Source organism: Natrix helvetica (assembly GCF_964273705.1).
Source record: "Natrix helvetica genome assembly, chromosome: 2".
In the NCBI taxonomy this organism is placed as follows: domain Eukaryota; kingdom Metazoa; phylum Chordata; class Lepidosauria; order Squamata; family Natricidae; genus Natrix; species Natrix helvetica.
The window spans coordinates 77771515-77793439 of NC_138552.1; the positions used below are offsets into that span (position 1 = coordinate 77771515).

Here is a 21925-nt window from a genome sequence, read left to right on the forward strand (position 1 = left end):
ATGTATGCATGCATGCATGCATGTAACTGATTTGGGAGTTTGAAGATGAGACTAACATTGAGAGCCAAGATCCTGTTGAACAGAAGTGAAATATATGCTTGTAGCTTTGCAGATGCACATTTCTTTTTCAAAGATATTTGGGAGTTTTTCCCCTTATATAGGAATGACTGAGGTGCAATGTAGACTAGCCTCCTCATGGTGCTCTCCAGGCAATGAGTTACAACTAAATAGACTACACATTCTGGCTGCTGGACCTCACAAGGATCTCCCATCAAGAAAAAGCAGCATGAATAAAACAAAGTAATGCTGTATTCTGTTATGCCATACAAAATAACTAACTAACTAACTAACTAACTAACTAACTAACTAACTAACCAATTAACTAATTAACTAACTTTTCTGGCCATACTGATTATCTGACAGTACAGAAATCCCTTATATATGCATATATTCATGCATGCATGAATTAACATATACAATGTATGGAAGAAACAGTGAAGCCTTCCCTTTTCTTTCAGCAGCTCTAAAATAGATTGTTGTTACCCATTACTGTTCATGGCAGACAACTAGCCATATTAGCCACTAGTAGGGGAATCTTTTCTCTCTTTCTTTAGAAACTTCTGTTCACACCAGTCAAATACATCTCCACCCCACCCCAATTTTTATCAAGATTGCTGGATGAAATAGGAAGCAATGTGGCTTTCATTTTACTGCAAATGATACTGGATTAGTTAGATGGTTTGTGAAGGACTAACCATTGGGTCTGATGGAAGGAGAAGCAGGTAACTTAGCGTGTGGCTTTTTGGTATTCTGTAGACTGTATAGATGCACAGTCTCAGGCAAAAGCAACGACTTTCCAATTCATCATAGAGAAAAAATAGTTTTTGTTTTTGCCACTAAGAGTGGCCAAGAATATAATATGGCTATCATATGTCAAATAGACGATTCAACTCTGTCCTATAGCCTAATCTTTAAAAACAAATTATTTCCACTTTTACATAGAAAGACTGCTTTGAATTAAATTCAACTCCTTGAAGTTTTGAAGAGCTATGCCTTTCTCCCACAAATGCAATTAATAAAATAACCCTTCAAATGTTTGGTATAGATCTAGATGCTAATACAGAATAAATGACTTTTGAACAAGCGTTAGGAATTTCCAATAGAAAACTGTATTATCTGAGGCACATGCTGGTCATTCTAATTCAATATTCTCTAGTACACTAACTTTGCTGCCTAAGGGTTTACAGAAATATTTTTTTTTCTAATTAGGTGGAACTTAGCTTGGGACTTTCTTGCCTTTTACCCTATGACTGAACCACATCAATTTCAGTTTAAGTAGTAGGATCATTCAGCTATTGACTGAAGGATGCAATATTTCATTTTCTACAACAGCATCTTATTCATCAAGGACTGTTTTTAAAAAAAGAAAACTGAAAGCATACACTGCAGCCGTACAAATCCTAACTATAGAAAACACACTCAACAGCATTCCTCAGGAATTTAATAATACAGCAGGTCCAATCCATCATCCTGACATGATATACTGCATAGCCATTACTGAGAGGCTTCTGCAATTAAAACTCAAAAGAAAAGTCACTCTTTCACTCTTGCTTTATTTTCATAGTGTGCAAGAAAACCATTTAGAAATGACTAGGTACCTGCAACGTGTTCATATACTCCATATCATAATTACAAAATGAACAATACAACAATTGTTTACTTGTCACTTTAATTGTTTCTTAATCATGACATCTTGCTGTCCAATGGAGTCTGGGAATGAAGCTTATTTCACTTTGTGTGTTTGAGATGTGCTTTAAAAGTGCCTTTAGCTATTTAGACTGCTATTTTTAGTTGATTTAATTTGGGATACTTTGGGGGGGGGGGGAAATCTTTTAAGCAACTAGAACATTGCTGAATTTTTGTGAATAATGTCTTGGGTTAACATACAATTTATGTAGGTGAAACTGGATACTTCATGCCATTTCCCCCACCTGCTAGGTTGCATTTCATTCCATTCCATTGTGGCTTATTCTGTTCAGGAATACAAAGCCTGCAACAGAAGTCAGGCAAAATGCCCTGAAATGTGCATATTTCTTTAGATCCAAATCCATATTTTTTTTAACCAACAGACTCCTTTATAGCTGATGGGAAAATGGAGTACACATTGGAAGGGCTGTATGAGTAACTATTGCATAGAATGGTTTCATGAAATGATCTGAGGAGAAAGTGATGTACTTATTTAAAAAACTCTGCTTTAGGTTATTAAGCTGCTTAGGTTGGCTAATTAGTGCTTCAAAATAAAACCTCAAAATTTAATTCACTTAATAAATTATTTATGTCATCCATCACAAATCTGATGATTCAGTAATTAATGCTGACAAATTTTAGTAAATCTACTAGGGTTACAGCAGTTTGGTGCAGAGCCAGGAATATGATTTCACCTTCACCAATATTAAATGTTAACGTAAAGAACTGCCTTAATGGACAGCTCAAAACTGGATGAGCAGAGCCATTAAAATGATGTACTGCAGTTTGGCAGCTAGGTTAATGCATACTTTTTCCTTATGTTTCAGCCTCTCTGGGCCAGTTCGTACACTCACTTATTCTTTTCATAGTGGAGTAAAAGGCGCATGGGAGCTTTTGCGAGGAAAAAGGAATCTGTAAGTTACACCGTCTGCATACAGATATTCACAAGGAACTTACCTTGTGTACAAAGCCATTTGTCCATTTGAGAACAAAATGGGGAATATATTAACCACTGATTTTAATTGTACGAACACCTATATTCATATATGCAGCTATGTAATTCTGAAACAAAAGCACAAAGAGAATCAAGGCCCAAACGCAGAAATCATAAATATCCAAAAGTTCCCTAAGGATCTGCCGCTCTATTGTAATATATAGATATATTTGCAGAGACCAGCTGCCAATAAAATAAGAAGGAAGTAAGAATTTATACTGAAGTAGTACTATTATTGTACAGAGATAATGACCAGTCACTTAGTAATCATTTGAAGTTATGATGGACCTCAAAAAAGGTACCGGAGGGATTTGACTTCCGGTTCCTGCAGGCGATGGACACGCTGTCCGCCGCTCGTCTCCTCGGTGGGTTCCATAAGGAGCACAGGGGGCCTTGGAGGGGGTCTCCTGCTGCAGGGCGGCTCGCTGAAACCCCCCAGACTCGGTGGCAGCCGGCGGGGGTGTTTTTCAGCCTCACCCCAGGAGCCGGGGAGCGGAGGGGGAGCATGGTACAGCTTCGGGCTGTCCGCCCTTTCGCCGAATGGGCTCCGGGAGGAAGGAATTAATACAAGGAAGAGCGGCTGAATGCTGGTGGTGGGGGAGCCATCCTGATCTCCTTAACTCTCGTTAAAGGATAAGCAGCAGACTATTGTAAATTCGTGTTCAACTTATTTGAAACTGAGGATTAGAGGGGGGTGTTTCTTCTCTTTACCTCACCCCCTTGGATTAAGCGGCATATGAATTAGCTCTCTCTATATTGGAATGGAGAGAGAATAAAGGCTGACTCGTCACTTGAACTAACTATGTGAGAAAGATCGCTATCACAATTGCAAGAGATGATTTCTGAGCTGTCTTTTTTTAAAAAAAACTTTATGGAGATCTCCGTTCTTTTCCATGTGAAAGGAGGAGCCAAGATGGCTCCCTTCCATCTTTGTTTTTGCACTTACAAATGAAGTCTGCCTTTTGAAACTACCCTCGGGGGAAAAAATCCCTCTGATACTGTTTTATTACCCTCTCTGAGGGAAACCTGGACTCTCCTGTTACGTGGTGTTCCTGGACTTTGATTATTTGACTTTCCCCTTTCTGCTGTGCCTCGGTGCCTTGGAACTGTGAAGGAGAATTAACCTTTCCCGTTTGGATTTGCCTGTCTCCTTGGATCGGCACAGCTGAGTACTCCACTGACGCCATTTTCTTTGTAAAAGACTTATATCATCTCTGAACTCAGACAAATGAGGCCTAAGAAACCACCAACAGGCAAGTCATTTTTGGTTCCTGTGTCTGCCACCTCCAGTCCAAGCATGCAGCAAACAAAAATTACTTCATTGCTACAACAAGAAGGGTCTGGAGAGAGCTCAAAAGAACTATCTGTTACCCAAATGTTTCAAGAAATAATGAGGGGTCAAAATGAGTTTAAAAAAAAGAGATGACAGATCTCAAAGATGAACTCAGAGATGTTAAACATCATATTTCAGAAAATAAACAGAGAATTGTGGTGTTGGAGGAGGGAGCAGCCGGGCTGGGGGAGGAGGTTAAGGCAATCTGGAAGGGAAATGTAGACCTGGAAAACTTTATGGCAAAAATAGAATTTGAAAGAATATCATTTTGTCTCAGATTCCAGAACCTACCAGAGACAGAAAATGAAGACCTTAAGGATATTATGAGTAAAATTTTAGCAGAATACATTAAGAGAAATAAAGAGCAGTTGTGGTGGGATATGGATCTGGTTTACAGGATTAATTCTGCATATGCTAGAAGTCATAATGTTCCAAGGGAGGTACATGTTAAATTTCTCAGGAGGACCACAAGGGATGAGGTGCTAGGGGCCCAAAGGGAGGGACCACTAAAATATAAAGATGAAGAAATCACCATTCTTAACAAATTCCGAAAAAGATAAGAGAAAGAAGGAGGAAGTATTCCTCTTTATCAAAGAAATTATACAATAAAGGAGTTTGGTTTAGATGGCTATTGCCAGAGGGAATGTTGATTTTTTGGGAGGGAAACAGAATTAGAATTAATACAGTTCAGGAGGCTGAAGCCTTCATTAAAAAACACTTTTCTCTCCTAGAGGACGAACATAGGGAAGGTAGTGAAAAGGGTAGCAAGGTACAAGCTATGAAGGAGGGGGGGCTGTGGCCCCACCTGGGGACAGGGAGGAAGGAGCAATATTGAAAAGGCTCAGGTCACAAAAATAAATGTATTTGAAATATTTGTAATTGTTGATATACATGTTGTTTTTAATATTGTAAAAATTGTGAGATTTGGAGGGATTTCTACCACTAGCATGGAAGCTGCCAAAATTTTCTATGTACCCTCGTACCTTTTCCCAAAAATGTTTAAAAACCAATAAAATTCTTTTTTTAAAAATGGTACCGTATTTTTTGCTCCATAAGGCACACTTTCCCTCCCTAAAAATGGGTGGAAGTGTCTGTGTGTCTTTGGTGAATAGCAGCTGGGCCGCAGTGGTGGGGTCATTTTATAGTGCTGAACCTTGCCTCTTCTGTCTTTGTCATTGCCCACCTCTTCTGTCTCTTTCCTGCAGTGCAGGAGTCAATAAGCAGAGCTAGCACATGAGAAAATGGTCTGTGGTCTTTTCAGGCTCCGGTTGAAATGCTTTTGTCTTATTTAGCACCTATAAACCTCGGTGTGTCAGGTATGTCTTATGGAGCAAAAAATATGGTACTTAAGAGCCAAATTTGATGTTCCGACACAGTCACTTGATCCTATTTTAGGTGCTTTGCAACTGGCCTGCCTTTATGGACGTTTCCGGCAAAAAATGCCCAAACAATGGCTTCTCAAATCAAATGCTTAAAACATATTTGACATAAGGTTGTGCTTTGTATGATACAAGATCATTAAAAAATCTGCTTCAGATCATATTTGGGATTGTGATTGTATCAGAAGCACGTAAAAACTCATTATAAATAATAATTGGACGTAAATGTTCAATGTTGGGCAAATGGCAGCAGGAAAGATGTGTTTGATCAACTGTCCATTCAGCTAAGGTTTACCTTACCCTAGAAAGGCAGTCAAGTAGGACAAGACTGCTGTCCTTTCTCTCCCCTTGTCCTCCCTGCAAATTGCTGACTGGCATTTCCTACCCATTTGTCTGTTCCCAATCTTCCTCTCTTCCCTTGCTTCTCTTCCCTTCAAACACTGCACCTGCTGATACTTTAATTCAGCAAAACACTGTTGAGCAAATTTTGCCATATCAATTGAAGACCAGAGAACTCAGATCCACTAATAAAACTAATCATGTGAAGTATTGTTAAATTTCAAACAAACATACATTTCCAAGTAATTACGATATATAGTTTTACTGATGTCAAGGCTAATTCTTAAATAGGGTTAGCTATAAAACATAGATGGCACAAGGTAGATCACAATGTACGCAGAGCACTATGCTAGGGCATTAGGGCTGGATAAATACTTCTAAGAGAGAGCTACTTTGGCACAGCGGTTAAAGCGCCAGGCTAAAACTGAGAGACTGCGGGTTCTGGTCTAGAAGTGGGTTCCTACCAGTGAGGACCGGTTTGGCCGAATAGATAGTAACTTGGCCTGCAATGCCCCTGAACCAGTTCTATTGGCAGTGGCACCATCTTGATTTTCAGTTCTGCACATGCGCAGAACAATCTTCATTGCAAAAAATTATTTTTTTCCCTTTTTCCACAACATTAGTTGTGCACATGTGCAGACCATTTTAGGAGCAAATGCGCATGTCAAACCGGCAGTAATGCCAGCAGCAACCCACCCCTGTTCTGGTCCTGTCTCAGATATGAAGTTGGGTGGGTAACCTTGGTCCAATAACTACCTCTGAGTCCTAGGAGGGATACAATAGCAAACTTCTTCTGAAAGCAGTAAACACTGACCTGGAGGTACAAAAAAAAAAAAAACCCATCTTCCTCAAACCCTCACTTATAAAATGAAGTTCACATCACCCAGTACTGGTTATGAAGCAGCTCTTTTCCAATTGTTAAGAGAGTTACTTCTTGAGAGTTCTTGAGACTTGAGAGACCACTCTAAAGCTGTGCCTAGCTATGTCATGTAAGGCTTGCAATCCACACAGATGGAACTTCGTATGTGCTTCTCTTTGTTGCAAACAACTTCTTTAGTTTTATTATACATGTATATGTATAATGGTGTGTATGTATGTATGTATGTATGTATGTATGTATGTATGTATGTATGTATGTATGTATGGTGTCACAACCCCTGGTATGCCCAAATATGGGAGGGAACACACTGTTTCCCTTTGTCTGTCTTTCGGCTCACTCCAGGAGACCATCCAGGCAGAAAACCATATTTTTAATGTTGCCTGTGTTATATTTGTGTTGTATTTGTGCTGATAAATAAATAAAGGGGGACTAGTATAGATCCATTTCAAGCTATTTAGCTCTCAGGAGCTGATGAGAGCTAGCTAGCTGATGAGAGCTAAATAGCTTGAAATAGATCTATACTAGTCTCCCTTTATATATAGTGTGACTGTTTTTATATTATCTTATTCAGCTTGCCTATACTTTATGAAATCCTAGAGTACAATTACATGCAGATTGTTACACATTTAATTCATGCACACACACACACACACAGGGAGGAAGGGAGGGAGGGAGGGAGGGAGAGAGAATGTATGTATATATTTATGTACAAATGTATGTATATGGAATATTTTTTACAGCCCTAAAATCTAGCAGCTGTCAGTCTGGTCTAGACCAGATGCGAGGAATTGGCCACTACTATTAAGTGGCAATCAAAGGGATATAGGTCAATATTATTAACAACTACTACTAACTGCAAGAACAGAGAAAGAAAAGCAATATTTTAGAAATATGTCTTTTGTGAATGGTCCCAGGGGTGGGATTCTACTGGTTTGCTCTGACTATCAGCTGGGAGTGAATCCGTTCTTTCCAACTTTCAGCTATGCCCTCCCCATCTGTCCCTGCACTACACTCACCTATATTCTCTTTTCTGAAATCCAGATGACAGGCACAGCAGAGTGGATTGCTGCGCTCAGCTGTTTTCCTCCACAGCAGTAATGTGGAAGATGATTTCTCTGTAAATTGTGCACGCACTCTCAGTGAACAGGTTGTTAAACTGGTAGGATCCCATCCTGAATGGTTCCCATATAAGAAAGGATATTGATATAATTTAACAAGCAGCACAGTGGTATCTATAACTCTCCCCAAAAGTTGTGTCAATAAAACCATGGGTCCTCATCAACTTTTGATGCTGATCACCATTTGGTTCTTGTCTTCTCTCTCTTACTTCCACTAAACAACACTGTTATGGAGATTATCTCCTCAGCTGAAGATTTAGCAGAAACTCTTTAGGAATGTCTTCTGTAGTTATAGCACATCTAGCTATGACATTTTCTTTTATCGTTGTAGATGGCAGATAGAAAACCTTGTGTTCACACAGACTTATAGTTTTATGATCTCTGGGTGAATATTCCAGTATTTTCTTGGCAGATAATGCAGTAATTCATGACTTACAATTTTTATTTGTTATTGACTTCGGTCCAATTGAAATTAATCATAATCAAGATCCAACTGAACAATTAATCTTGTCTTATGTTATACTCCATTTGTTTCGAAGAACCTTAGTCATAATTCATTTTAGCTAACCTGAGGCTGATATATTTTCATGTATGACTTTTACTGTGCTATTCTTATTGGCTTTATTTTGAATTTTCTATGATTTTCTCTTTATGTTTAGATTTTTAAAATTAGTCAAGCAGACTAGAGATTGGACTGGATTAAAAAAAAAAATTATGTATCTAATTCTAACTCTATCCCAAAGTCAAATCTTGTTTAGAATTTAGAGAAATCTTCAAACATCGGGAACATTCCAAAAGAAGTTGTAAGCTAGGGTTTTTCAAACTGTTTTTCATGGAACTCTTGATGGGATTCCATACGACCAAGAGGAGCAGGAAGAAGGGGGGGGGGCGGGGTATCCATAGAAATTTTTCTGAGGAAAAACTATCTAATCCCAGTCATTTTACATTGATTTGTTTGCTTGGATGATATATTAATATCCCAAGTAATTTTTAATTTTTGTACATTAGAAATACTATTTTACATTCATTATATCAGTTTGTTTTTCATACTTCAAAATAATAAACAAAGGAGCTTTCCAGGATGGTAATTGGAGCATCCATTTTTGTAAAATTCAAATTACTTAAATACATACATTTGATTCCATAAATTACAACCCTTTTAGTTTTATTGCCAAATTTCTATCTCTAGACCGTGGGTCGTCAACCTGGTCCCTACTGCCCACTAGTGGGCGTTTTGGGATTCCAGGTGGGTGGTGGGAATTTCGGAGGTTAAAACCTCCTTTTGTGCGAGTGGGAAGGGGAGGAGTAGAAACTGTTAGCAGGGACAGGCAGAAGCCAAGCAGAGCAGTTGCAAACACGTGGGAAGAGGAAGGGGAGGAGTAGAAACTGTTAGCAGGGACAGGCAGAAGCCAAGCAGAGCAGTTGCAAAATAGGAGAAAGAAAAGGCAGGAGAGAATTGTTGTTGGCTAATAATAATAAGTGGGCTAGCTAGCTCAGCCTTACTTCTGTACATAGCTCTAAGGAAGATAAAAATAAAGGAGATAAAAAGGAAAAGCACTGTGTGGAGTGAGGATCAAAACGTGAGAGTAAAAGTAGTTGTTAAATTGTGAAACAAATTTAGAACCCATGTCTGAAAAAAAGAAATATGTTCGTGGTTATTTACCAGAGTATCTGAAGATGGGTTTCATTGAATCTGTTACAAATAAACAGCTTCCAATGCCAGCGGGCGACACCTAGGAGTAGGTCCTTCTCTGTGATGGGCCCAACCCTCTGGAACGACCTCCCCCCTGACATTCGAACTACCACCGACCTCCGTTCCTTCCGTCAAAAGTTAAAGACTCACCTATTTCAATCAGCTGGCCTGGCACTTTCTTAGTTTTACCTCCCGGGGATTTATTTTAATTGGGTTTGGGGTTTTAATTGGGATGTTTTTAGGTATTTATTTCTTGTACAGTCTATCTCCCCCTCTAAATGTATTTTAAATGTATTTTATTGTTATGACTGTATTTTATTTGCATTGACTGTACACCGCCCCGAGTCCCTTTTTGGGAGAGGGGGCGGTCTAAAAATCTAAGAAATAAATAAATAAATAAATAAAATACAAGACATTATAAACTTTATAAAGTTAAAAACATTATAAACATGCATAAAGTAGAAATAAAAAGATAAATGTATGTACATTTCTTCTTTTAAAAAAAAACACCTTCCTTTCTAAAAAATATTCCGCACTTGCGCAAAAACTGGTGGGCGGTAAGGAAATTTTTCCATCAAGAAAGATCCATTAGTGGGCGGTAGGTAGAAAAAGGCTGACTACCACTGCTCTAGACCTTGCCTCTTGATCAGGGTTCTGGGATTTTTTAAAAAAAATTAAGGTTAGCTTGAAAACGTCTATTATATGGCAACTTTTGCTTTACAAAAATAGCACTTTTTATTTTATCAAGGTTATTTGACAATCTCTAGACTTTTAAACCAGAGGTCCCCAACCTCCAGTCCGTGGACCGGCACCAGTCCCTGGCATGCCAGCTACCAGGTCACACAAACAAGTGAAGCCCCATCCATGGGATGCAGGCAATATGCAAAACCATGCCCCCTCTGGTCCACAGAAAACCCTTTCTCCACGGCACTAGTCCCTGTTGCCCAAAAGGTTGGGGGCTGCTGGTTTAGATAATTGATTCTACCTGCATTTGAACAGACAGCAAAATAAAGTGTACACAACTTTAGAAATTTGCACTATGCAAACAGCCATTGTAAAGTTCATATAAAGGAAATAAATGAATACCAGCAAATGACTGATGAAATACACAGTTCAGGTTGCATGTTTTCTGTGACTGTGAACACTAAATAATTATATACCATTGGCATAAAATCTCTGCCTAATTGTGTTGTCACTTTAAACCCTAACATGACCTTCAAGTGAACATGATTTAGTGACTGTTAAAACTGCATTTTCATTTTTGACAGTAATGAGATTATTTTTCAGACAAAGCTTAAGACCTTACCTAACACTGAATCATTATATAATAAGCAACTGAACATAAGTACTGTAAAAATAAATATACAATTGCTATTTAAATGTCTCTTGCTTAAGATATTAGATGTTTATATTCTATGGATTGAACTATTTATGTAAAGGTCAAATAAAACTGCATTCCAAAGGCAACATTTATTAAAGTTTTTATCAAACTGTTCCTACACAAAGGAGGCATCCACACTTAAAAGATTAGAGTACTAATTTATTTGCATTTTGTTATGATGTCAGTGTCACCCAAAACAACATGTTTGAAAATCATTAGTTTCAAAGTATTGTATATGAAAGCTATTTTGAAAGTTTGAAAGCATAAATATCTGTTAATAACTTGTTAAACTACCCATATTTTAAAATAAACAGTTTTACATATTGGAATTTAAAAGATTTTATTACAGGATTGAACACGATAATATTATTATGATGCTAGATGAGCCAGCTAACAAAAATGTCGTTGTGCTACTGCTTATAAGGAGTACTAGTATTCTAGTCCTGGCAGCTGTTATTCCCAGGAAACAATTTGAATTTGATGGAGGAAGAAAATAACAGTTCAGTACTTAATTGCTTGAAGAATGTGGCATAATAAGTATTGCCATTTCAGTAACTTCGTGCAAACTGTATTCTACTGTTAAGTGTATTAAGGTGGCTGCATCAAGCAGCAAATTCTGGGGCACAATAAAGACACCTAAACTGTTATTTAATTGGTGTCCAATGCAGGGAACCAGAATGACATTGTGAGCTGATCAGAGAAGTTTCTTTATTGCTACATACCCATTTATAGGAAGTGCATTCTTCTGGGAACAACCAGTTAATGCATCTCAGAATATCTTTTTGGGGGGGGGGGGGGGGTACAAGTTCCGTTGCTTCCTCCCCTGCAGGGATTTCAAGCTAGCCAGTCTCTTAACTCCTCCTCATTCTAGCTGCAGATTTTGCCTTTATTGAGGACAATGCTTTTGGACTTGGGTGTGAAATTAACAGGTGTCAATATGCTGTGCCTTAGGTGGTGAAGTTACAGCTTTGCTTGAATCTCAGGTCAGAGGCTAAATAGGCAGATCTGATAGACCATCATTTTATGAGAGTTTCAAGAGACATGGGTCGGAACAAGACTGAGTTCAGGTAATGAGAAGGTAGATTCTGGAGGGTGCCTAATTGAAGAACATGTTGCACCTACTATGGGATAAGCAAGGAGATGATCAGCACATCACCTTGAAAAGAGAAACATAATGATAATAATAGAATAACAGAGTTGGAAGAGATCCTGGATCCTTAATGTTCTTCCTCAACTTCAAAACATGCCAGCTTCTGAGGTTATATAAAAACAACTTCCAAGCCCTTGCCCTCCAAACAGATGGAGTTGCTCCTAGTTCTTCATTTTGGCTAATCTTGACCTTTGTTCTGACTTGTGGAATTTTCTGAGACTGACATCCTGGTTTGTTGCAGATAACTCTTTCTTCTCCTAGCAGGTAACTCATGTTACAAGGTAAGATATGGATCTTTTAAAGTCTTAAGTGTTCTCTGGTTAATTACTCACTTGACATAATTATCAGAAATAAACCACAGCACTGAAAAGTATTTAATCTATTATCCACTGCAGTACTAGCTGTACAGGTGAAACTCAAAAATTAGAATATCATGCAAAACTTCATTTATTTCAGTAATGCAACTTAAAAGGTGAAACTAATATATGAGATAAAACTCATTACATGCAAAGAAAGATAGTTCAAGCCGTGATTTGTCATAATTGTGATGATTATGGCTTACAGCTCATGAAAACCCCAAATCCACCATCTCAGAAAATTAGAATATTACATGCAATCAATAAAACAAGGATTGTACATAGAACAATATCGGACCTCTGTAAAGTATAAGCATGCATATGTACTCAATACTTGGTTTGGGCCCCTTTTGCAGCAATTACTGCCTCAATGCAGCGTGGCATGGAAGCTATCAGCCTGTGGCACTGCTGAGGTGTTATGGAAGACCAGGATGCTTCAATAGAAGCCTTCAGCTTTTCTGCATTGTTCGGTCTCATGTCTCTCATCTTTCTCTTGGCAATGCCCCATAGATTCTCTATGGGGTTCAGGTCAGGCGAGTTTGCTGGCCAATCAAGCACAGTAATGCCACAGTCATTGAACCAGGTTTTGGTGCTTTTGGCAATGTGGGCAGCTGGAAAATGAAGTCAGCATCCCCATAAATCTCATCTGCAGAAGGAAGCATGAAGTACTCCAAAATCTCCTAATAGACGGCTGCATTGACCCTGGTCTTAATGAAGTCAGTGGTCCAAAGTCCTGTTGTTCAGTGGTCAAAAAATCCTCTTTTCTGATGAGAGCAACTTTTGCCAAAAACACTAAAACCTGGTTCAATGACCGTGGGATTACTGTGCTTGATTGGCCTCTCCATTCTTCCTCCATACTCTGGGTCCTTGGTTTCCAAATGAGATGCAAAAGTTGCTCTCCTATAAACTCTTTGAGAGGGACCACAACAGTAGCCAGCTGTCCCCATTTCCTTCTATGATGTCTTCTCCACAGCTCCTCCATTCTCCTCTCAGCTCTATGCACATGCACATCAGGGACAACCTCCCTCTGTTCCTCCTCACTGCTCCCTGACTCAGATGCCACCTGGTGGCCAACAGGCCTCTCTAGTCCCTGCTCTGACTCCAAACACCCTCCAGAGTCTTTCTCATCCTCCAGAGCAGTCCCATACTGGTCATAGCTGTCAGACTCCACCAACAGATGAACCAGCCGCTGCTGGGCCACAACATTGTCCTATGTACAATCCTTGTTTCATTGATTGGATTAATATTCTAATTTTCTGAGATGGTGGATTTGGGGTTTTCCTGAGCTGTAAGCCATAATCATCACAATTATGACAAATCACGGCTTGAACTATCTTGCTTTGCATGTAATGAGTCTTATCTCATATATTAGTTTCACCTTCTAAGTTACATTACTAAAATAAATGAACTTTTGCGCGATATTCTAATTTTTCGAGTTTCACCTGTACATACTATTTTCTCTGAATATTTGGGTTTACTCTTTTGTTTCATTCAATGGAATATTAGAAACAAAATTTGTCCTTTAACAAGATTCTCCAAGAACAGAATGGGACCAAATTTGGTGGTGGTGGCAGCAATAAATCAGAAAAAGGAATACAGAGTTTCAATGTAGGATGAGACTAGTTGGGACTACTATAGAGGAAAAAATATGGGGGAAAAATGAGGTTGGGTAGCAGCTTGGAAGACTACTGACCATCCAATTATGAAGCTCCACTTTCCCTAGTAGCATGAGCCAGAGTAGAACTGATATTAAGGGAAAAAATCTTGAAGAATTCTGCATGCTTCCTCTATGTATTGTGCTTTAGCAATAATTAATGATATTTAATGGATGTTGCCCTATTGTCTTCAGCCATATCTACTGAGAATGGTCTCTCTGTGTTTGTGTGCATCCTGGGAGTGATTATCCATGGATATTAAAAGGTACTTCATAATAACTTCCCATGATACTACTAAAATGTGAAACTCATGAATTAATGAACATCGAGGTAATAATAACTATACCAATCCTTAGTATAGGCAACATTTACTCTGTGAACCAACCTAATTCTAAAGTAATTACTTAAATTCTTATGTAGGTTTAAATTAAGCTCCACATATGACAAAATAAAATTATCAGGAATTGTTATTTTTTCTGCCCAAATTATGTAGGTACTAATTTTACTTGGTGTTGAATTCAGCTGAAATCACTGTTTCATCCATTCAATATTAATATGCTGGTGAAATTTCTTCTTATTCTTCGTTAGGCATTGATTTTAGAATTTTATTCCTGAAGTGGTTAACACCAAATTTCTATTTTTTTTTAATTTTAGAAGGACATATAAAAATTAAATATTTTCAAGTATTTATTGATACTTAAAGAAAAGGATACCGTGTTCTTGTTAGTCACTTCTTTCCATTCCTCCCATCCTAGGATCCTGCTGGCCTCCCCTGTCCTTTTTCCTACCTATTTATATTCTATTTCAATGATAAAAGGAACTGATTTGGACCGAATGCCACCCAAAGAGATTTAAAATCCTTTCCTATCCAAACAGGACATTAGCTTATTGAAAAAAATCTTCTGGGAGAAAATGCTGACTTGTTAAGAATTTGCTTTAAATATTCATAATGGCATAAAAATAATGAAGCAATTAATTCTAAAATACTTACACTGAAATCTTATTCTACTCAACAAGCTTGCTATGTTATTTGTTTAGGAATTCAGTGTTACTTTTTAAAAAATTGCCTTTTTTTTGAATTACGTTAATTTATGGTTTATATTTATAGACAGAAGCTGTACCTCCCAGGAGTTTATTCCAACCCATTAATATTGTAATTCTAAATTATCAATGAATCAGCCCCTGAGAAACCTGGGGGTCATTACCTCATATTCTTGGGAAAATTTCAGGTTGTCATTTGCCTTCAGTCTTTCAATGTGATCTGCAAGTTCCAAAATAGGTATTGGTGGGTGGGTGGCCATACCTGTTAAAGTAGAAAAAAGACAAAATTGAAAAAATATGAAAGACAAGTACTAATATTCAATTTTTAAAAAAAAAAAAAGCAATTAAAATGGCTATAAAATGTGTAAATAGTAAAGATGTTTTAAGGTGATAGAAGCAGGCATATAGTTTAGTCACTCAAAGCAAGACATGCTCTGAAGCCAGATTACTAAACAAAATTTAAAAAAATCAAGCAATTTCCCCAAACAACCATTCTCTAGTGTTAGAATGACTATATACATATATACTTATATATATAATAATAATGTAAATATATATATATAAATATATCTTTACACACACATATATATATATTATGCCAAAGCTTAATGAAGTTAGCTAAGTGCAAAGAATGAGATCGTTAGACCTTATGTTCATTTCTCTTTGAATAATGATTCTTAATGTCATATATAATCCCTTGTCTTGAACTGTGTGAAATGGAAATGGTGTTGGACTTAGGTGAACAGAACGTGAATCGAGAGCAAGGAGAAACCAATCAAAGAGTCCTAAAGAGTTAGAACAGTTGAGACAAAATAACTGATGAGGAAAACTAACTTGAAGAATGTAGGTTACCAGGGTAACCAGAGAAACTTGGTCCTGCAAAAAGAGATTTCAAAAATAAAACAGGGGAAGAAAAAAAAAAACTTCATGTGTAATTTATAAAATTGAATGAAATGAAATAAATGGATAGCTTGGTTCTTAAGAAGGTAATTACTGTATTTCAAGAATTGGAGAAGTTGATTAAGACAAAGAATAATCTAATGATTTTTCAAATCATGTTACAAAATTTTAGGACATTCACATGCAGCTATGGATAGTCAAGTAAACATGCACTGCCACTTATAGACAACAGTCAATAAAGACAAGATTGTACATCAGACATTTAAAGCTTCAAAAATGTTTCCACTAGTAGCAGATTGTAGTGGCAGGGGTTGTGCAGAATCAGTTTTGTGAAACACAAACATGCAGTTCACCCTACTTTCTCAGAGAAAATATAAAAATCTCAACCCCGTTCCCTTTATCAACCCCCAGAGATTACCTACAATCTACTTCAGGTGTAAACATCTTTGTCTACAGATGGGGAAAAAAACAGTGAACATTGAGAAGGGTCAGGAAAGGAATGGAGTGGGATGAGATGGGATAGAAAAGCAACAGGGTAAATTGGAGACAGGGTAAGGGGCAAAATGGGGTCAACTAGCATGATCTGCCAAGCTAAAGATTTTAGCAAATCCACAAGTATTTGCTCAAATGAGTATATTTTTCAATTGCTTGTGGCGGATGAGTTTCCACCCATTCAATGTATTTCTCATATTGTAAGCTTGCCTAGAATAGCTTGTTGTAGGGAAACATAAAATTGACTAGAGTTTTAAACTAGCAAACCCCAAATGTATGGAAGTTATGTGTAAACAAAAAAAAAGATGGCAAATGAAAGGAAGAGTGGGGGGCTCAAGCTGGAAGCCATATTTTCCACAGGTCAGGCTGTTTCATCATTGCAACTTTGAAAGATGTATTCTACAAAAGATAGTTTGCATGATGCTACACAGCTTTATGTGTCATGATCAGGAAGTGATAATATAAATTACATTTGCTATGTCCTTACTAGGGTTATAGAACTCCTGGCTTAATGAAGAAAGGGTCATCACCAGCATGTCATTTAAATCCTGCTGGTGGCACTGAAGATAGCACTATGGAAGATAATGTGATGTGGCAGAACTAATTAGATGCATAACAGTTCTTTTGATTGTTTGGTAAGCGTACAAAGTGCCCACACATTATGGAAACTACTTTCAGAAAGGAAAACAACAATATTTTTTATTAATTTGGGAGATTTTTTAGTATCTCTCATATATTCATATGGAATATTTAATCTGGGTGATTTGTTTTAGAAATAGCCAGCACATTTTTAATCCAGATCGAGCATCCCAGTGACACAATATAGAAAGAAAAAAAAAGGCACAAGAAAATGCTAGGCTTATTCAGAAATGGAAGTTGAATAATGGAACATCTAAAACAGTGCACAGAGAAAATAATAGACAAAGATGTTTAGACCTTTTCGAGCGAATCGTGGGAGAGAGTTATTATCATATAAGGATTGAGTGGTAGTTTGGCTAGAGAGGGAGGACACAGAGCCAATCAGGGAAGCGTAGGGGACTGAATTACTGCTCAAAGCTGTAAAAAGTAAAGCCAATTGGAAATGGGAAAGAAATTAGTAACAGCAGTACACCATCATATTAAGTCAGTTTTTACAGAGACCAAGGTACTATTCTGCATGCACAATACACTGTGGACATTCAGAACTGAGAAAGAGACAGAAAGGTCAGACTACCCTAATTTGTTCATATACAGAACCAAAGAGCTCTATTAGTGGATTATATTATTGCAGAACTGGATCTCAATACTCAATTTTATATTATTGAAAACCAAGACATCATTGATATGAAATAATAGATAAAGTTATAAATATAAGCCTCAAATGCAGGCTTATACAGAAATAACAAAATCTTCAATGGTGCCCAACTCTTTAGTAGAGACAAGTAGTCCAAGATGTTAAAATCATGTCCCATGATTTTAACTGTTTTTATTGTATCCATATTGAAACATCTCAGAGAAGAATTCCTTCTGTATTTTGCTATTTATATGAGCATTATCCTTCTACAGGGAGGCATTTGATTCTTATCAAAATGTGGTACACAATTTGTTCACTTGTTTAAGCCAAAGGGATAAGTTTATTTAAGAAGAAAATTAAACCACTTCTAGAAACAACCATCTATTATTATTATTATTATTATTATTATTATTATTATTATTATTATTATTATTATTATTATGAGTTACATAAAATGAAGCCTTTTCTTGAATTTCACAATAATCTTATCAAAGGAAATAAGTAGAAAAGTAGGACAAGTGTGTGTGCTTTCTTTCTTTCTTTCTTTCTTTCTTTCTTTCTTTCTTTCTTTCTTTCTTCTTTCTTTCTTTCTTTTCTTAAATGTCTACCTTTTATTTCATGCCCACTGTTTATTTATTATTTATACATTCTAAAGCATACTGCATACAGATGAGTATAATTTATAGTTATTTTCCTTTAAAATGAATTTGCTTTTTTGCTATACAACTGCAACTAAAGGCCAACTGGTAATGGGCTTCTGCATTCAAGAGTCCATTTTAACTTAAATACTGTAGAATACAGATGGCTCGATGTTATGAATCTGGAAAGCATCCACTGTTGATGCATATTTGCATGACAATGTATCCTAAGAGCATTTTTATTAACTGATATGGGTGGAACAGCATATGCCAATGTTTTCTTCCCTACATACTGCCCCATTATATTAAAAGAGAGATGGGAAAATATAAATCAAACAACATAGAAATTGAAATTATGTAGCCCTGATGCAAGCCACACAATAGCAAAAACATGCATGTATCAGATTTCATTGTCAAGAATCCCATTTGCCCAGGTATATTAGAGATACAGCACTCTTCAATTACTAGCTATATTTATTCTACGGTGGTACATGCTTCTGAAGAAAGTGATAATTTTAGAATGCACATGATATATGCAAACAAAAGGACATAAGCAGTAGCAGCATTCTTGTCATTCATCTCAAGGATTAAAAAGCTAAATATTCACATTTGCTCAGCTTCCCATGAGAAAATAAGAAAGCAAATACACCTTAAGAACAGGTTCGCTGAAGATGGGTTTAATGGATATATATTATCTCTTGGGGTTAAGCACCTTACTGATTATTTTCAGAAAACATCCTCATGATTTTGTCTTAAATTCTTCCCCAGCCTATTATAAACTACTCCACCTTTAACCTTATCACCTTAGGCTGTATGAACAATCAGAGATGATTCCTATATAACACAGATTCTGATACAGTTAAAGGCTAGGTCTTGGCCACCTTTTATTGGCCACTTTTGGCTGCTGCAAAGAGGCTCCCTTTCATTCAGGCTGCTGGGGGCCTCCCTTACCAGCTACTTTAGTTTTGAGAGCAAAAAGAGTGTGAGGACATCTGGTCCCACAGAGGTGTCTGCCTGTATAAAGCCTGACCAGGGCTTTGCAATGCATAGGTCAAATGTTATCAATATTGTTTATATACATGTGTCTGAAAGACACATGTCATCTCTCAAAAGACCATTAGGCTTGGGCAAAAAAATAGGTCCCAACGGCATAGCAGCATTGATTTCTCCTTCTGGCTTCATTCAGCACTGCTCTTTTGACAGGTTTTTTTTTTTTTACAATAAAGACAAACAGGTAGAGCAACATCATGGACAGATTAAGACTTTATATTTATCACCCTCAAGAGGATGGGCATGTCCAAAAATAGGCTGTTGCTGCTAGTTCTCCAATTGCACAGAGTGATTTGTAGAATGGGAGAAATCTGCCATATATGGCCCATTTTATATCTTTTGGTATCTGCTTGTTACACAAGTGACTTTGTATATAGACACGGCTGGAAGAAACAAAGAAAGGTTTCACAAATGCTACAATTATTACATCTGATCAAGGTTGTGATCAAGGTTTTGGTTTAAGAAAGGAAGGTGGCAGGAAATTCTCTTGACACAGCTTACATTTGAATCAGGCTTTTTGTGTGCATGTAGTCTAGGCAGGAACAGGCATGTAGTCTGGGCATCAAGAGATGACAGGATCAATATGGACAATCTCAATCCTACTGCTCATGGATTCATTTGACATAGATTTCATATTAAGGAGAAGAGGTTTATTGATTAATAGATTAAAATTTTAGGAATGAGCTTTTCTTTTGGCTCTTTTTTATTTTTCATTTTTTTAAAAATTAAATTACCGTTGTGCTGCTACAAGTATAAACAATATTTAAACAATCTGGTTACTTCTACCAGCAAGTTTTGCAATGTTTCTTTTTAAATCTTTTTTCTGTGATTTTTCAATTATAATGGATCCAAACTCCTATAATCTATAATGGGTGTAACCTCCAATAATAAAAAAAGCTGCAGTTCACGGTATGTTCCAAAATTTAGTGAAGGTACCTCTCAAGGAAGAGACTGAGAAAGGCATTTGAATGTCATAAATACCACATGGAATTGCAAAACAAATAATGAGAATTTAGATATCTACCCCTGCAGTATGGTCTCAACCATATCTTCTGTGAATACAAAACTGAATCCAGCTTAGAAATTTTTGAATAGACACAACTCAATTGGCTTGCCATGTGCCCTTTTACTAGTTCTATTCAGACATTTGAAACCAATATAAACCAACATTGGTTAGTTCTGAAGAGTTAGAAGTAGTATTAGTATATATTGGACATTGTCCCTATTCACATAGACAGAGAGGTCTTTACATTTTTTATCACATTAATTGTGACAAAGAAGAAGAAAGAGCAAATTTACTGACTGCATTCTCCTTTTACTTTTTCATGTGTTGCTTAATTGAATTTCTTAATGTCTAAAAAGCAATTTTCAATTCATTTTTTTAAAAAAATACAGATACTATATGGAGGAAGACTGAGAAGGCATTGTGTTGACTTACTCATTGAAAACATTTGTGCATTACTTCCCATTAAAAAGTCTCAAAGCGCTCGATTTTAAAAATGTCAAATTGTGCTGAATGTCTTGCTACATTTAAATTTATTATAAAGACATGAGTAAGATTAGAAAACTATGAAACAATAATTAAACTCAATGTGACAGTAATTCCAAATGTTGCTGATAATTCTTTACTTGTTGCAATGTTGTTCAACAAATAATTAGTTGCAACTTTTTGGTTTTACTTTCCTTTTACCTTAACCCTTTTCATTCATCATGTATCCATTGTTCTTTTTTAATCTCATATCAAAGTAAAATATGTCAAGGAGTCAAACTAAATTTGAGAAACCGAGAAGACAGATTGTTCTCATTCTCAGAAGATGTATTTTAGGTTAAACTCAGGTCTTTCATTGTGCATAAGATAAAGTGAACTCTGGATGATTAAATCCAGAGTACAAATACATATGTATGCATTATTGAGCTGCATGGATCAGGCAGTGGATCTCAAATGTTTCTCTTTTGTATGTAAGTATTGTTTGCTTCATTTAATGTAAACATAAAAGCCATGCCTATAGGATTTGATCTACAATGGTAGTTTACATACAGGCAAATAATGGAGTGATAAGCATGCATGAGTAAGTGGATTTCCAACCAAGAACTGGGCATAAGAGAAGCAATATAGACTTTAACAGCATGTGTATCTAATATATATTCATATATAGCATATATTCAATCCTAATAATTCAATACAGAAAGCATAATTTACTTAAATCAGAAAGTTACTGTATTTCTATACAGCATGAAAGCTGCAATGCTGGCATAACATACAGATAGTCTTCCACTTATGACCACAACTGAGCCCCAAATTTCTGTTGTTAAATGAGACATTTGTTAAATGGATTCTGATCCATTTTACAACCTTTCTTGCCAAAGTTGTTAAGTGAATAACTGCAGTTGTTAAGTTAGTGACACTACTGTTAAGTGATTCTGGCTTTCCCCTTGATTTTGCTTGTCAGAAGGTTCATAGGACACTGCTACTGTCATAAATATCAACCAATAGCCATAAGTGTGAA

General features: G+C 36.8%; 1 protein-coding gene across 5 annotated transcripts in view; it reads right to left on the reverse strand.

The window, feature by feature from the left end:
* PTPRD (protein tyrosine phosphatase receptor type D) overlaps positions 1 to 21925 on the reverse strand; it is a 1361199-nt gene that overhangs the window by 89282 nt on the left and 1249992 nt on the right. For 3 of the 5 annotated variants that reach the window (XM_081945775.1, XM_081945774.1, XM_081945777.1), the window contains one exon: positions 15230 to 15327. In XM_081945775.1, coding sequence (XP_081801901.1) covers positions 15230 to 15327 — 98 coding nt within the window. Of the gene's footprint in view, positions 1 to 15229; positions 15328 to 17393; positions 17514 to 21925 lie in introns of all 5 variants that reach the window. The other 2 variants (XM_081945773.1, XM_081945776.1) reach the window with 1 other exon arrangement.